The 14764-nt window shown below is 41.7% G+C and overlaps 1 protein-coding gene across 1 annotated transcript in view; it reads left to right on the forward strand.

The window, feature by feature from the left end:
• Nucleotides 1–10424: 10424 nt before the first annotated feature.
• The window catches only part of LOC100220712 (vasoactive intestinal polypeptide receptor-like), a 28219-nt gene continuing 23879 nt past the window's right edge, over nt 10425–14764 (forward strand). The window contains exon 1 of the mRNA XM_030264179.4: nt 10425–10577. Coding sequence (XP_030120039.4) covers nt 10545–10577 — 33 coding nt within the window. The 5' untranslated portion in view covers nt 10425–10544. The remainder of the gene's footprint in view (nt 10578–14764) is intronic.

Below are 14764 nucleotides of genomic sequence, written 5' to 3' on the forward strand. Positions count from 1 at the left end.
TTTCACTATCATTTTCCCTGGGAGAGAGGAAAACTCAGGGAAATAACCACGCCCATGATTTCACATAAACGCACAAAAAAGTCCAAATATTGAAATAATCATTATAATTTTTGCACCAGGAAACCAAAAGTATAAACAAAGTTGGTGTGATCAGAACATGTAAAGGTACCATGTGCCTGAAGCTTCAAGTCACAGTTATTTTGTCAGTATGCAACAATTATTCACCAATTTTCCAAATAATTAATCTGGGACAATTAAAATCTCTTTATAGAAAATCAACTACCAGGAAAAGGAGATCAGTGGATACGTAGAAATTACAAACTGCTCAGCATGGAAATCTCTCTGTTAAAAATATAAATGGAATTATCTTTTTTCAATAGGAAATTTATGAGTTTGTGTTTTCTGGCCTGACTACTATAATTCCAGAGTTTTTCTTACAGTTTTTGACATACTGGTGGAGAAAGAAGAGGAAGGCAAACAAAACTGTCTTTAAAATAAAAGGATTTTTTCACAAATAAAGGAATTTAACACAATAGGATATTTGAATAGTCAAAGGCTCTAAATCTCAAAGTTTCCCCTATCTGTGCTTCATGGAGCATTTATTTATTCCTGTTCTCCTGGGTGTAAATCAGTTGTAACACTGAGCTAGGTTTTTTGTACATTCTATTTGTGATTTTTTTCAGTACAGATCACTCCTAAGGCTGGTGTAGTATTCACCCAGCTGTTTTCATTGGGGTTTTGCAATAAGAATTTTCTCACATTATTCAACACACTGTTGTACTACACTGTAGGAAGTAGGCTCGTTCTCTGATTACAATTGTGTAATACACTTGCTATGGCAATGTTCTCTGAAAAACAAAAGCACTTTCTCGTTGAATTCCCTGGTTTTGGTTTTGATTTTGATTTTTATGCCAGAGACTGTAAAACCTCCTGTTTCCCTGAGGTAATTAAATTTCTGGGCAAATACCAGTGCTCTGATGACTACAGCTTGAGCTGAAAACCTAAAAGAAAGTTTCATCCCTGGAAGACAAGATTCTGTCTCATTTGAGGGTTCTGACTCAGAAATCTTTAGTTACAACATTTTGCCCTCTCAGAAATTGAATCAATTATTTTCCCCTCTGTACAACCTGCAGTGTTTGGCCTTGCGCTCAAAAAGTTTCTTTCATGGGAAAGATTTTGGTTCCTGTTATGATTTCCTTTTTCTTTTATTCTTCTTTCACGAGGTGCCAACACTCAGAATAATGAGTCTCCAGTGAGCAGATCACATAAAGGATTTATGTGTTGGATTCCTTTCATAAGGAATGCAGTTGGATAAAGGATCTGTTTGGCCAAATGGTAAAATTAAAGTTGTAAATGGTAAAATAAAAATCAGAACATTTTCATTAAAAAGAGATGCTTAAGCAAACCCTCTTTTTTTTCTTTCATTATAAATAAAAATATGGCTTGAAAATTTCAGGTGTACATATATACAACAAAAAACCTGAACAAGGAGAGAAAAACCTCATTCTTTCTAGGACCATAGGGATGAATGGATAAATTAATGAATCAGTGAGGAATGATGGTTGACAATACACCAGACTTGTGTTTGTATTTACTCCTATTTAGATATTTTATATTAGTTTTTAGATGTCATTGATTTACTAATATTCGTAACAAATTCTATCCCTAAGTAAACTAAACTTCTCTCTATAAGTAAACTAAAGACTATTCTAAAAAAAGTAAACTTACTAAAATTTTAGGTTTGTTTCTTTATATTATAAATGAGAAAAAAAATATAAAAGAGAAGTATTCTAAAAGTTTCATTCTAATTCTTATTACTATTTCTTTTAGTTACTATTAATAAATTTTTCTTTATACTCTTTTAAAATTTTAAATCTAAAATTAATTTTCTCCTAATCCTATCTCACAACAAAAAGTAAATACATTAGTAATTAACCAACAGCAAACCCACCACAATCTTTACTACCTTAACCAAGAAATCTCAAAATTAACAAAATCTCAAAATTAACGAAATCTCAAAATTAACGAACCAAAACCACTACGTTAAATAACAGGTATTAAAAAAATTTTGGAGTATTTACATCTTGCAATCTTGCTCTGTGTGCAATCTTTAGCTAATTAAAAGGCAAACAATCCTTAGCTAATTACCCTTCTAGATGCCTCTATTTACACAGTCGCATGGCTATTAAAATGTTGTCTCTTCCCAGCAGTTTGGCGTTTGGGTTAAACTGAGCAAAGTGGGATATTTCCACAAAGATGAGGCTCCAGGGAAAAATGATAAAAAGGTGGTGTTGAATGACAGGAAGAACAGGAACACATGAAGAACTTTGTTGCTGTTTTTTAGAGAAAACAGTGGTGGAAAAGTTCTGCTGTTCATTGTTCAGAGAAAGGTTTTTCTCATCAATAACACAGCTGAGCACATTTCCTCATGGTTAAGGTGAAGAGTAACACAGGAAGGCACAGAAACAACTGATCTCCCATAATTTATGGCAGCACAGCACTCTGGCTTCCTGTCGGAATCTGTGGTATTGATGATCCCGAGATTGTAGAAAGTCTCTGTCTTTCTGCCCCATTGCTAAAGAAGAAGCTATAATTTGTCTGTGCTGTTTTCAAGGTTGTTTATTCTGTTTATCTCTAACATGTTCTGCTGCCCTGCCGCAGCTCTGTCCTGCAGGGCAGCGTGTGGGGCTCTGCCCTCAGTGGGATGGTACAAACATTAAATACCACAAACTACCTGTGCTGGATTTACAATAACGTGCCAATATCTGTCACCTACGTTGGACAGTGTGTCCCCAGCCTAAACCAACAGAAAAATGCCAACACCACAGTGAAACATGGAGGGCATGAAGAAGGAGAAAAAGGACAAGACACACCCAATTTCCTCCATCTTGTCCCCTTTGGACCCCTAATCTAGAATCCTAAAGTTTTACTTTTGCACCCGTTCCACACTTAATTATTACTCATATCAAACACTCAGAGCTTGTAATTCATCCTGTAAGATTGAAAACTCTTTTCCATGCACAGAGCTCAGAGACAGTGCCTCTTGGGGCTCTGTCCAGGGGGGTTTCTGACCCCCTGCCAGGGTCCCAGGCCCTCCAGGGCAGCCAGAGGGAAGCCCTGGATTCCCACAGCTTCCCACCCACAGGAAAGTTCTGGATATCCCACAGATCTCCTGAGTCAGTTTTTGTCACAAATCTGCTGTTTTATCACCTTCCCTCCCAGAGTAGTTTCAAATTGGGTTTGTATTGACATCCATCTTTAAAATCGCCACCGAAACAGCTTTCTCTTAGTAGTGGGTATTTTACACACCCAGAAAACTCAAGGATAAACTTTGTGATTCTTTATATGTTCTGAGCTTGTTAATAAGGGAGTTACAGTGTGCTTGTAAACTCACAGACATAAATCCTTTTTTATTGTGAGTCCAACCATAAATAATGGAAGATTTAGTTTGGGTGGTTCATTGTGATATGCAGAAATACAACAAGCAAGAAACAAAAATCTTATGATAATCTCCCCTCAGCAAAAGACTATTTTTTTTCTCTGTGTGAAATCAAAGAATTTACTTTAAATAGAGGAAGTGGAATCTTCCACCAGGTGATACAACTACAGAAGAAGCTCCATGATCTGAGGGAAAAACAGCCTGGGATGGTGGGGACAACAGGTTTAGGTAAGGATGTTTTGATAAAGGAAGCCAGGCTTTGCAATTCAATTCATCTTGGAGAAACACATGGCAAGGGATTCCTCTTACTGAAGATGAATGGGAAAAGTCAGCCAAAATCAGATATCTGGTCTGGCTGGGATTTATCTTATTTGATTTCAGGTCTTGCTTCATTTCTCCACACAAAGGAATCTGGTTCCCTTTGCCCGTACAGCCTCCACCTGTCCTGCCTTCCGTGTCCCTGTGTTATAGCTGGCAGCTCCTGAGAGTGTTAAATCGGGGAATCACAAACTGGGGAAAGCTGGAAAGGAGACTGGAGGTGTGTGGTCCAACCTCTTGCTCCAGCAGGGCTCCCCAGAGCAGGTTACTCAGGGTTGTGTCCAGATTGCTTCTGAATATCTCCAGTGAGGGGCTGTCTTAGTTAGAAAAGACAGGAGTCTGTGAAGGAAGGCAAGAGCCTCCTGTGAAATGGAAAAGGTAAACCCCCTCCCTCCCAATTACCACAATTTCAAAATTAAAAGGCTCTCAGGCAAAGATATGGGAATGGGAATAACAGTTCTTTACTAGGAAAAAAACTAAATAAAAAGAGAAAAAAAATGTAATTAGTACAAACAAAACTAGTGATAGAGTCAGGAACCTGACACCCTGAGGAGTCAGGGTGTTTGTAATAGTCCAGTTAAATGGTGGCTGCTCCTCCTGGAGTGGCAGATGAAATGCTGCTGGAGCGGTGATCTGTAGAAGGGTGGAGTTTTCTCTGAAGGTCTGGTGATGGAGAAGATGGGCCTGGTCTTCCTCTGGGGATTTAACAGAGAAGAAAGCTGCTCCTCTGGGAATCCAGCAGAGACAAACTGCTCCTCTGGGAATCCAGCAGGGAAGAAGCTGCTCCTCTGGGAATCCAACAAAGGGCTGGCCTGGTGTCCCAAAAAATGCTGATTTTATGCAGGTAGGAATGCTTGGCTCCTCCCTCTGTGTGGAGCATCTCACAATGGGATGATGTAACTTTACCGGTCATGCAGTGAGTCATTAAATGGCCCATTAACAGAAGATATCTCCCCGGAGGGAGACATTGTTCTTGGAAGAGATAAGAAAACTGCCCAACCACCAACAGATGGCAAATAGAATGCATGCTTATCTTACAAGCCAGGACAGGGTCACTCTACACCCTGTCTGGACAATTCAGTGCTCAGTCACTGAGCAGGGAAGAAGTTCTTCCTCATGTTCATGGGCATCAGTTTCTGCCTGTTCCTTCTGCACCATGGCTGGGGCCCATGGGACAGAGCCTGATCTAATTGCTGACCCCTTACTACAAATAATTAAACACACAGCTGTTTATATTATATAAAGGAACTTAATTGGTTATGGTCTCCTCTTATTGGGAAACCCAACTGAGCCTTGAAGTGTGTGAATTTATGCAGGATTTTGGCCAATACGTTCTAAAGAACCATTCAATGGACTGAAATGTTCCTTTTTAGGTGATTATTGACCCCAAAGGAACCTGAAATGTCCAGTTTGCATCTGGACACAGAAATGTTGATGTCTAAATTTCCCAATGTCTTTAACAAACTCCACCTCACATCTGCCTCTGAAGTCACTAAAAGAGACAGGATGGCTTTGGACACAGGGTCTCCTACCACAAGACAGAACAAAGGAAGTTCTGACAGGAACTGGAAGGGTAAACTAACTAATTACCTTAGGCTGGTGATTAACCACACTGGCAGTTCACTTTTCCAGCTTACCCAGCCTGCATTAGGTATTCATAACCCAAAGTGTGAAGTGTGTGGAATATGTCACCCCCTGAGCAAACATCCATAGCTGAGCTCTCATCCTTCCCTCCTTTCAGAGATGGAGAGGAGGACACCCTGAGGAAATTATTATCTAGTTCTCCATAGACATCCAAATCATGTCAGGCAGACTGCATTCAGCAGTGCCTGTGATTGTGAAAATAACCTGGAATAATCAGTCCACATTTTTACTTTTTGAGATGAATAGTGCTGTAGGGAGGTGAGGAGAGTCCCCTCTGCAGTCTCATTGGAGAAACTGGGAAAGGGGAAAGTATATAAAAAGTATAGAAAAAAGGGGTCCTTTTGGTTGGGAGGCCCTGGCACAGGGTGCCCAGAGAAGCTGTGGCTGCTCCTAGATTCCTGGAAGTGCCCAAGGCCAGGTTGGAAGGGGCTTGGGGCAGCCTGGGACAGTGGGAGGCATCCCTGCCATGGAAAGGGGTGAGATGAGATGAGTTTTAAGTTTCTTCCCACCCCGAATGTCTTAAGTTGCAAGATGTGGCTGGGGGTGTGTGTTCTATTGCCATCTATCAGAGCTGGGGCAGTTCTCTGCTGTTCTTTGGGCAGTTTTTTCTTTATCTCTCCCACAGCCAATCCTCCCTCCAGGAGTTCTCTTCTGTCCATGGCCAGTGAGTGTCCCTGCATGGCTGAGAAAATTCCATCATCCCATGGGGAGATGCTCTGCCCAGGGGAGGAACCAAGCATTCCTACCTGGATACAATCTGACCTGGGAACAGCACAGCAGCCTTTGCCCCCTGCATTCCCAGAGGAGCAGCTTTCTTCTCCACTGCATTCCCAGAGGAGCCCAGGCCCATCTCCAGCAGCCCTGGAGCTCCAGAGGAAAACTCCCCCTTTGTGCAGGATCCCTGTTCCAGCAGAAGCACAGCTGGCACTGCAGGAGGGCTGAGCCACCATGGGATGGGACTGCTGCCACCTCCCTGACACACAGGATGCCAGGGCCTGTTCTGACTCTGGCAGTAGTATTTTTTTGTTTGTACTATTGAATTTGTATTTTTAATTTTCCTATTAAATAACTGTTATTTCTACTCCCATATCTTTGCCTGAGAGCCCTTAATTTCAAAATTATGATAATTTGGAGGGAGTGGAATTATATTTTCCATTTCAAGGGAGGCTCCTGCATTCCTTAGCACACACCTGTCTTTTCAAACCAAGACACCAACCCATCCTGGAATTCCATGACTCTTTCTTTTAAACATAAAAGAAGCAAAGACCAGTATACACCAGTAACTAGACTTATGTGTTGTTAAAAGCAGGTTATTATTCCTTCTTACCCAAATTTGATTTTATAGGCTCAATCTGTGCCTAGGAGAAATATGAGTATTTTCCTGGCCCTAAGAAAGGCAGCAAGTTTAGTCTTAAACTTGCATTTTAGAGAATAAAAATCTATTTCTCCTCCTCTTGGAAAAGAAACAGAATTGAAATCAAGTTGATGTGGCCAGAGGAAAGGAAGAAAACGAATGAATAATACAATGCATCAAACAATTTCTGAGGACAAGAACATCTGGTCTGTCAACTCTTTAGAGACTATTAATAGGAATGAAGATTTCACTGTGTGTCACTGGAAAAGTAACTTCCCTTAGGTTGGAAAAAATAACTTGCTTGTTCTTGAATAAAATACAATGGAAGTAGAGAATGGATTACTGACAGATTGGTTTTTTTCAATGCTGAAAAGATTAAAGGAGTTTTTTTTTAATAGAGTTAAATAATATGTTTGTGGAAGACAAGTACCAATCAGATATGTTTTTCAAGTGCACAAAGCACCTTAGGTACTCGGATGAAATTAAGTTTACAGATCAAACAAGTAGGACAGAATCCACGTGATTCAAGGGTCTGTGATTTCTGTCTTTATTTTGGAGGTGTCCCTGGGGCCAGGCCAAGGAACTGTAACAGAAAATGGACACAGGACATGGCAGGAGTCAATTTTATCCAAAAAAAACAGTGAGGAGTTAACTCAGGGAGGGCTTGCAGAGAACATCAACTGGACAAATTATCCTCATGCAACTCCAGGCACTTGTCTGATATTTAGTGCCTTCCCTTTTTAGTATCTCACACCCAGCCTTTTGCCTTCAGTTGTTTGATTTTCCGGCCCTCACCCCTGTGTCTCAAACAGCTCACAGACATCACTGTCAGGAGTAAAACCTCCGGCTTTATTTTATACCCTCCTTTTTTTAAAGACCGTGAAGTTTTGCTGTTAATTAAAGTCACAATATGTTTCTCAGTAACACCATGTTCTGCCTGAGCACTGAATTATGTACTCTCTGTAATTGCAACCTCCTTCTCATAATCCCAGGGCTTTTTGTTTTGCATCTTTAGTCAGATTTGTCAAAAGATTGTTTAGAAATGTCAATAAATTGACCTTTATTCTCTGGCTGATGGCTTATGCTGCAGAATGGGGTTGGGGTACCCTATTTTCCAGCCTGAAGTGCTGCTGGAGGAAATTCAGGTGCATTTCAGGAAGATTTTTATTATGAAAAACCAATTTTCAGGTAACATATGGTATTGAAACCCCATTCTCCAGCTTCCACAAAGGTGCTCAGCAAATGTCAAGTAATTTTCATTAAATGGCACCAATTGATTCAGAATATCCATGAGGGGGATTAGGAGGAATCTCAGGTCTGTTGCCTCATTGATTAAGTTTCATACCAACACAATGGCTTGTTGTTGTTAACAAGAGGACGTTTTTATGCACATCTGTTGTGTTCTGAGCCCAGGTTGATGTTGTGGAGCAGCAAGAAAATAAAAGTGGTTCTTATCTTTGATGAGTTATCCTGTAATTCTTGGAGAAAAAGAAATAATAATGCTTAGTTAGAGGCAGTATATCAGGCAAGGACCTATTTTGTGACAAAAAATGGCAAAATGCATCAGAACATGTGAAAATATTATGAGAAATAAGTATGATTTTTTCCTGCATTTTTTCATTATTGGAGCTTTGGGTACATACATAGAAACAGCAAAGAATAAATTGAATAAAGCAAATTAATATGATGAACAGAAATTAGTTTTTAGACAAAGTAAGATTTTAAGGATCTGTTTGAAGTAATGAAGGGATGTGAGAAGACTGAGGAAATCAGAGAATTTAATGTAGGTGAGGTTTATAACATTAACTACAGTGAGATGCTACAGAAACCCATAAAACCAGGCTTGATTTCCTCATTAGGATGGAAAAATATTCTTACAAGAGGAATTTCCAGGTAATTAATTTAAATCTCAAGGACGGGAATGTTGACTGCTTTTTTAATCAGCTGGAGATGGGATAGGAAAAGCAGATGGAGGAGAGAAAATGTATAAGAAAGCAAATATTGAGAGACCAGATCTGCTCCATCAGACAATGCTTTCTCCTAAAAACTGCTTGCAACTACACATGCCAAAAAACTACATAATAAAATTACCAAAAAAAAGTGGTTAACACTTGGGCTTGCTCCAAGCTGGTTGTGAGGACCTAAAAATCCTCATTTAAGTGACCTTCAAGGCATTAAATAATTGAATCCAGGTGAAATATTGGAGGCTGGAATGGTACACATGTTCCTTCAGTGGTATTTTTGTGTTTACAGTGTGGCTCCTGAGAGCATTTCCCTTTGAAATACAAATTCCTGACCGTGAAATCTGAGTTGTGAGAGGAGAGGGTTGGGAGAGGGTTGGGGGCAGAGCTCCATCCCCTGACCCAAATTAATCTGTTATTTTCTGATTTTGGATATTCGAGTTGGTTGAATAAAGTTCAGCAGGGATTATGACTTGTTCCTGCCCCGGGGCTGATTGACTGGTCTGCACTTCGCTTTTTTCTTTGCATTAGAAGTAGGAACTGCCTGACAGCATGTGTTGACTGCCTTGTAACAGGATCCTAAAAATTATTCCAGTGTCACAGGAACCACATTGCTAACTAGTGAAAGTGGCCACAGTTTAAAGTTATCCATTACAGATGGGGAAAAAGTCAGAATCAGATGTATTTTTTTTTTCCCCAAAGTTTTAATCTCTTTATTTTCTCACAAATCTGATTTTTGGAGTAACATCAGAGGCTGTGCAGGTCAGGGATTAGGAGCCATTTTGCAGTAATGAAAGACAAACATATAGAAAAGGGCAGATTAAATGAGAATTTGGTTACAAATGTTATCTATTGCATATCTGAAATATTTAGGTGGAGCTGGAAAACCAGACACAAGGCTTGTTGCAGAGCTGTAGACCTATGGAGAAAGCTGCAGAAATAAATATTTCTTCTAATGGCATTGAATGCCTATTTTGGGGTAGCTTATGTAAGCCTGGAATCTCCTCTGACTGTACAGAACTTGTGCTCAACACCACTGGGAACTAATGAATGATAAACAGGATATGAAACAGCACTTCAGTCTTATCAAGGAAAACTGCTTTTGTCATGTTCATAATTTTGGTTCTCTCAGGTCCTGAAAATATCTTGGTGCAATATTCAATGGGGCAAAAGAGAGCTGGTGCTTGGGTCTTATGAGCCCTGACGCTTAATTTTTTTCCTCTTTTTTTTTTTTCCCACCAAAAAAAAAAAAAAAAAGAAAAAATGGTCTAATCTGTAGGCAAAAAAAGCTTGAACTTTCTTAGCACCAAGAAATTAACCTGAACCCAAGACATCTTTGTGACACAAGGGGAAAAAAGATCTTGTTCAAGTTGTGGAGGAAATTCTACCATAGCACAAAATTTTCCATCTGAGAGGATAGGGATGCTAAAACCCAAAAATTCCATCTCTAAGTGTCCCAAAGGGAACCTCATGCTGCTAGACCCACTCAGACCCAAATCCTTGGCAAACCAAGAGGGTTTTCCAAGGATTTGTCTGCACAGATAATTGTCTGCACAGACAATTTCTGCTTCCAAAGCCACCCCGGTGTCCCAGCTCGCTGCTTTGCGGTGGGACACGTTCAGCATTTTGCCTGGAGGTGAATCCAACATCCCCGGGCGATGCCGGGGAACCCTTTTCCCTCCGCTCCCACCCTGCGGGGGGATGCTCGGGGAGCTCGGAGGCTCTCGGGGCGGGCCTTGGGCAGGTGGGGGCGGGCAGAGCTTCTTCGGCTTTTGGCAGCATCGCACCAGGCAGAGATAGCGGCAGGACCCGGCGGCTGCTGCCGAGGATGAGAACTTTGTGCTGGCTGCTGCTCCCGCTGGTGAGTGAGAACCGCTGGGGAAGTGCTGGTACGGGGGGGGGGGGGGAGCGCACATCTGGCTCCCGGCCACAGCTGGATGGCTCCGCAGCTGCCCCGCTGCAGCCGGGGTGGGTGAAAGTCCGCAGGAGATGGGTAACTTTTCTCCTAACGGGGAGTGGGCAGAAAGAAGGAAAAACAAGGAAAATATTAAGAAGAAAAATAGAAAATGAGACAGAGATATTAGAGGGAAGGAAATAAAAAATATCCCTGAATTGATGTGTAGACCAAGCTCCTTTCATTAAAATTTTCCAAACTCAAGATGCTGTTAATAAATGACTTTTCATTTCCATTCTTTAGAGTTGAAGTTTGCAGAGGACAGAAGAGCATTCCCAAATCTGAGTGACTTCAGTAACAGGGCTTCAGACAGACAGAAGGGGACAGGTCGCTGTCCCAGCTGTCCTGAGAAAGACACCTTTGCAGGACAGCTAGAAAAGAATTGCTCCTTCTGATGGATGGGGGACATTTACCTCTCTGAGAGGGCAGGGATGTTGTCAGAGCTGAAGGTTTCTGGTGCTTTCAGAGCTGAAGGTTTCCAGTGTCACCAAGCAGGAGCACAAAGTGTCTCGTGTGCACTGAGGGCAGCAGGTGAGCCTGTGCCACTGGACATCAGGGAAGATGGATGAGCACAGGGACATAATCCAGGCACAGCCATCCCTCCCTGACCTCCACACTCCACCACTGCCCCTACCTGGGACGCTTAACAAAAATTAGTGCAAATCCAGGCTCAGAAATTTCTCTTCTTTGCCCTTAATCCTCAGCCTCAGGGCAGTGTTTGGAACCTTTCCTCTGGGTGTGATTACCAGGGACTCGTTAATTCAAACTTTACTCATTTCACAGTGAAGTGTTCAGCGTGGGCTGGGATTCAGCAGGAGTCAGGAAGGAGAGAGTCACCTTCCCAGGAAACATTCCATCTTGTCCTGAGAGAGCCAGATGGAATGGGGGCTTCTCTAGGGCCTGCTTTCCTCTGTGGATAACTGGGAGAGCCTAAATGACAGACTGATCCTGACCTTTCATTTCCAATTAGTGAGGGATGGATGTAAATTTTCACACCTGCACAACCCCTGGATGTTGTAGTTTCCTCTGTATTTACACAGATTTATGTACGAGGGATAACTTGTGGGTCCTTGCCATGCAAAGCTCACCAGTGTAGCTATTATCATGTGTAATACTCTTCTTTCATGCAAAACCAGGCAGCCTAAAGGCTTAGCCTGCTGCAGGTAAAGTGATTTTTGGCATCTGGGCCAGCCTTTTTTACACCTAATGGAGGCACAGCTCATTCTTGCAGCTGTCAGCAGAGTGGAGCTGATCTGAAGTGATGGATTGTGCACATCTGGGGGCTGCCATACATCATTTTAATATTGCAGCATATTGCAGCAGGCTGTGCCCATAACAAGAGAAATTCTATAAGCTACATGCTCTACACAGCTTTCGGCCTCAAAATATGAACATCAGCTCCATGTCTGGTGAGAGGCAGTGCTCTGGATGTCAGTGGGGTATTGTGGCTCAATTTAGGGCTCCTTGCATCTTCAGTGAAAGAGTCAGGGAAGGCCTGAGACCCTCAGGATGTACTGAGGAAATAATCCCCTCCTGTTTCAAAGGATCGTGTCTCAGCAGAGAAATAATTCCTGTATGGATTCTGCAAATAAGTCATTAATCAGATATGAAAATAAAGCAGAGGGCTAATCCTGAAAACTTCCTCTGTGGAGCTGGGTACTGTTACCTCCTGTCAGCTCCACAGGGATGTATTTGTGCCTTGCAGAATAGAGTCCTTGACACTAAAAGAATTACCATTCACTGGCAAGTGACAGGGAACAGAGAGCAGAGGAGGCTGAAATGCCTGAAAATGACTTTTCCTGTCTTAAAGTGTTCAGAGTCTCAGAAAGCAGAGGACAAAGAGCAGAAAAGACTTTGTCTTCACTGCTCTCCCTGCTGTGCTAAACTGCTTTCCTCGCCAAACAGCTATATTTGCCATTTCTGGGAAGGGCTTTAGTCTGATCTAATGAATGGAGGTGAGAATGGATACACAGGTGGGTCACCACTGAGCTGTACAATCCCTTCAGCAAAGCACTTCTTGTGCTAATGGACATATGGATCCAAACCCATGGTAAGATGCCGAGCTCCCAGTAAAACTGAGCTGGGTGTCTCAATTTCCAGGTTTAATTTGTGCTTCCTGGTCCCTGCAGACCTTCAATTCCTCTCCATGGGGAGCTGGATGTGTGGAATAATCTGATTTTAGGTTTTTTTTTAGCCTGGAGGGAGTTAATGAAGGCTCCTGTACAGGCAGTCACTGTCCTCAAACAGGTGTCTGAGCAAAGGAGGAGGAATCCTTCCCTTGTCTGCTTTCACTGATCATTAAGGGAGGCTTGATGGAGGAATTTAGATTCATCATCTACAATTAACTGTCTAAAATTAGGAATCTGGTCTAAAGCTAGTCATTGAGCCTTCTTCAGTATTGCTGGGAAGAGATGGAAACACCCCAGGGATACAGATCAATTAAATGAACTTGCTGTAGGACTTTGACTTCCAGGTTCCAGGACTTTGGGATTAGAAAACATGAATCCCACCTGCAGGCAAAAAAATGATACCAAAAAGGAGAAATTTGTCTTTAATTTACAGGAATACTTGCAATAGTGGAAAATGGGGATCTTCAGTCATTAGTGTTATTCCTCAAGCATTAGTAATAATTAAATGCTCTACCCAATTTAGCAGAGCGCTGATAAATTAACTTTTCTCAAGGTAATCCTAATTACACAGCATTCATAAACAAAATAAATTAGTGTGGCTGTGTTGACTCATAAAGAATACCTATGAGTGAATAAATATAATGAAATACATGGATAAATATGTATAGCAAGTGCTGTTCTCTGTAAGGTTATGGAGTTAAACACTGTCATATAAATACAGTCCAATCCACAGAAGAGCATTCAGGAAGTGCTTCAATGTCTTGAAAACAATATTGGAAATATGTAAATATGTTCCTCTAAATGACTGGGAGGCAATCAGTGTCTCAGTTTCCCTTCTTCCATAGGTAATCGAGTTAGAGAGAGAAAACAAACACAGAAAATATCCTCTAGGTAGTCATTTTCAACCAAAAAGACTCATGAAATAATCTATTTAACTGACTGAAGACAAAGATTGGAAATGAGGCTTTAGCTTTGGGGTTGGAAGCTTCTGGGATCGGGGTGGTGTCAGGGCTGGAGGCTGAGGGCAGGACTTTGTGTGAGAGCTGAATTCACGGCTGGGCGCTGGAGTTTTGTCCCTGCTGGGGTCACCTGGGGCTTTTCAGAGCCCACAGTGGCACTCATGGCTTGGGGATGGTGGAAAAAACCTAGATGGATGCAACTGAGCTCCTAAGAGTTGAGTTGACTGTTTTACTGCATGAGAAATCTTTATTTTTTTATAGTTTCTTCTTTTCTGACGGGACACACACTACGCACATGACATTATAAATATCCCAGAATTACTCATAGGCCAGGGCTTGGACAGGAGGGTTTTTAGGGAAGTGACTGGGAACGTGGCTGTGAAATGGACAGGAGCTTATGGAGCTCAGAGTGGGTCCCAGATCCCTCCAAAGCACGTGTGAAAATCAGATTCAGTGTCCTGCACTCCCCAGTCTCAGAGATTTTTAATTGGCACTTGGCTTTTTGAGGAGCTAAGCAGAGGGAAGGTTTAGATGAGACACATCCAACAGACTGGGGAGTTTATGAAAAAGGCTGAGATTTTCTTTGTCTGTTGTTCAACCTGTCTTCAACTTTTTATTTTTTTCCCATGAGACTTCCTCCATCCTAAAAGCCTTTCCTGCCCATCAAAATTTCACTGAAAAAATGTGTGTATTTCAAAGCATATCCTGATTCTCCTGCCTGATGTCTTTGGCAATCCTGACCAGAATTAACTAATTAATTAACAGAACTAACTGAGCACTTAATTCCACACTTAAAAATGGGGGTGCAGGAGTTGTCCTTGCTGTGCTTTTCTGTATTCTAAAATACCAGGTGAGTTTTAATCCTCCAGGGTGTGAGTCTGTGTGTATCATGAATGGCAGAGAACTCTGTGTGAGGGAAAACTAAAATATTCAGGCATCAGAGTCCTATCAGAAGAAGTGGGGAAGCACAGACAGCAGGAATGGGGAGCAGAGGATTAATTTCAGA

The sequence above is a fragment of the Taeniopygia guttata genome, chromosome 2 (genome assembly GCF_048771995.1).
Source record: "Taeniopygia guttata chromosome 2, bTaeGut7.mat, whole genome shotgun sequence".
Classification (NCBI taxonomy): domain Eukaryota; kingdom Metazoa; phylum Chordata; class Aves; order Passeriformes; family Estrildidae; genus Taeniopygia; species Taeniopygia guttata.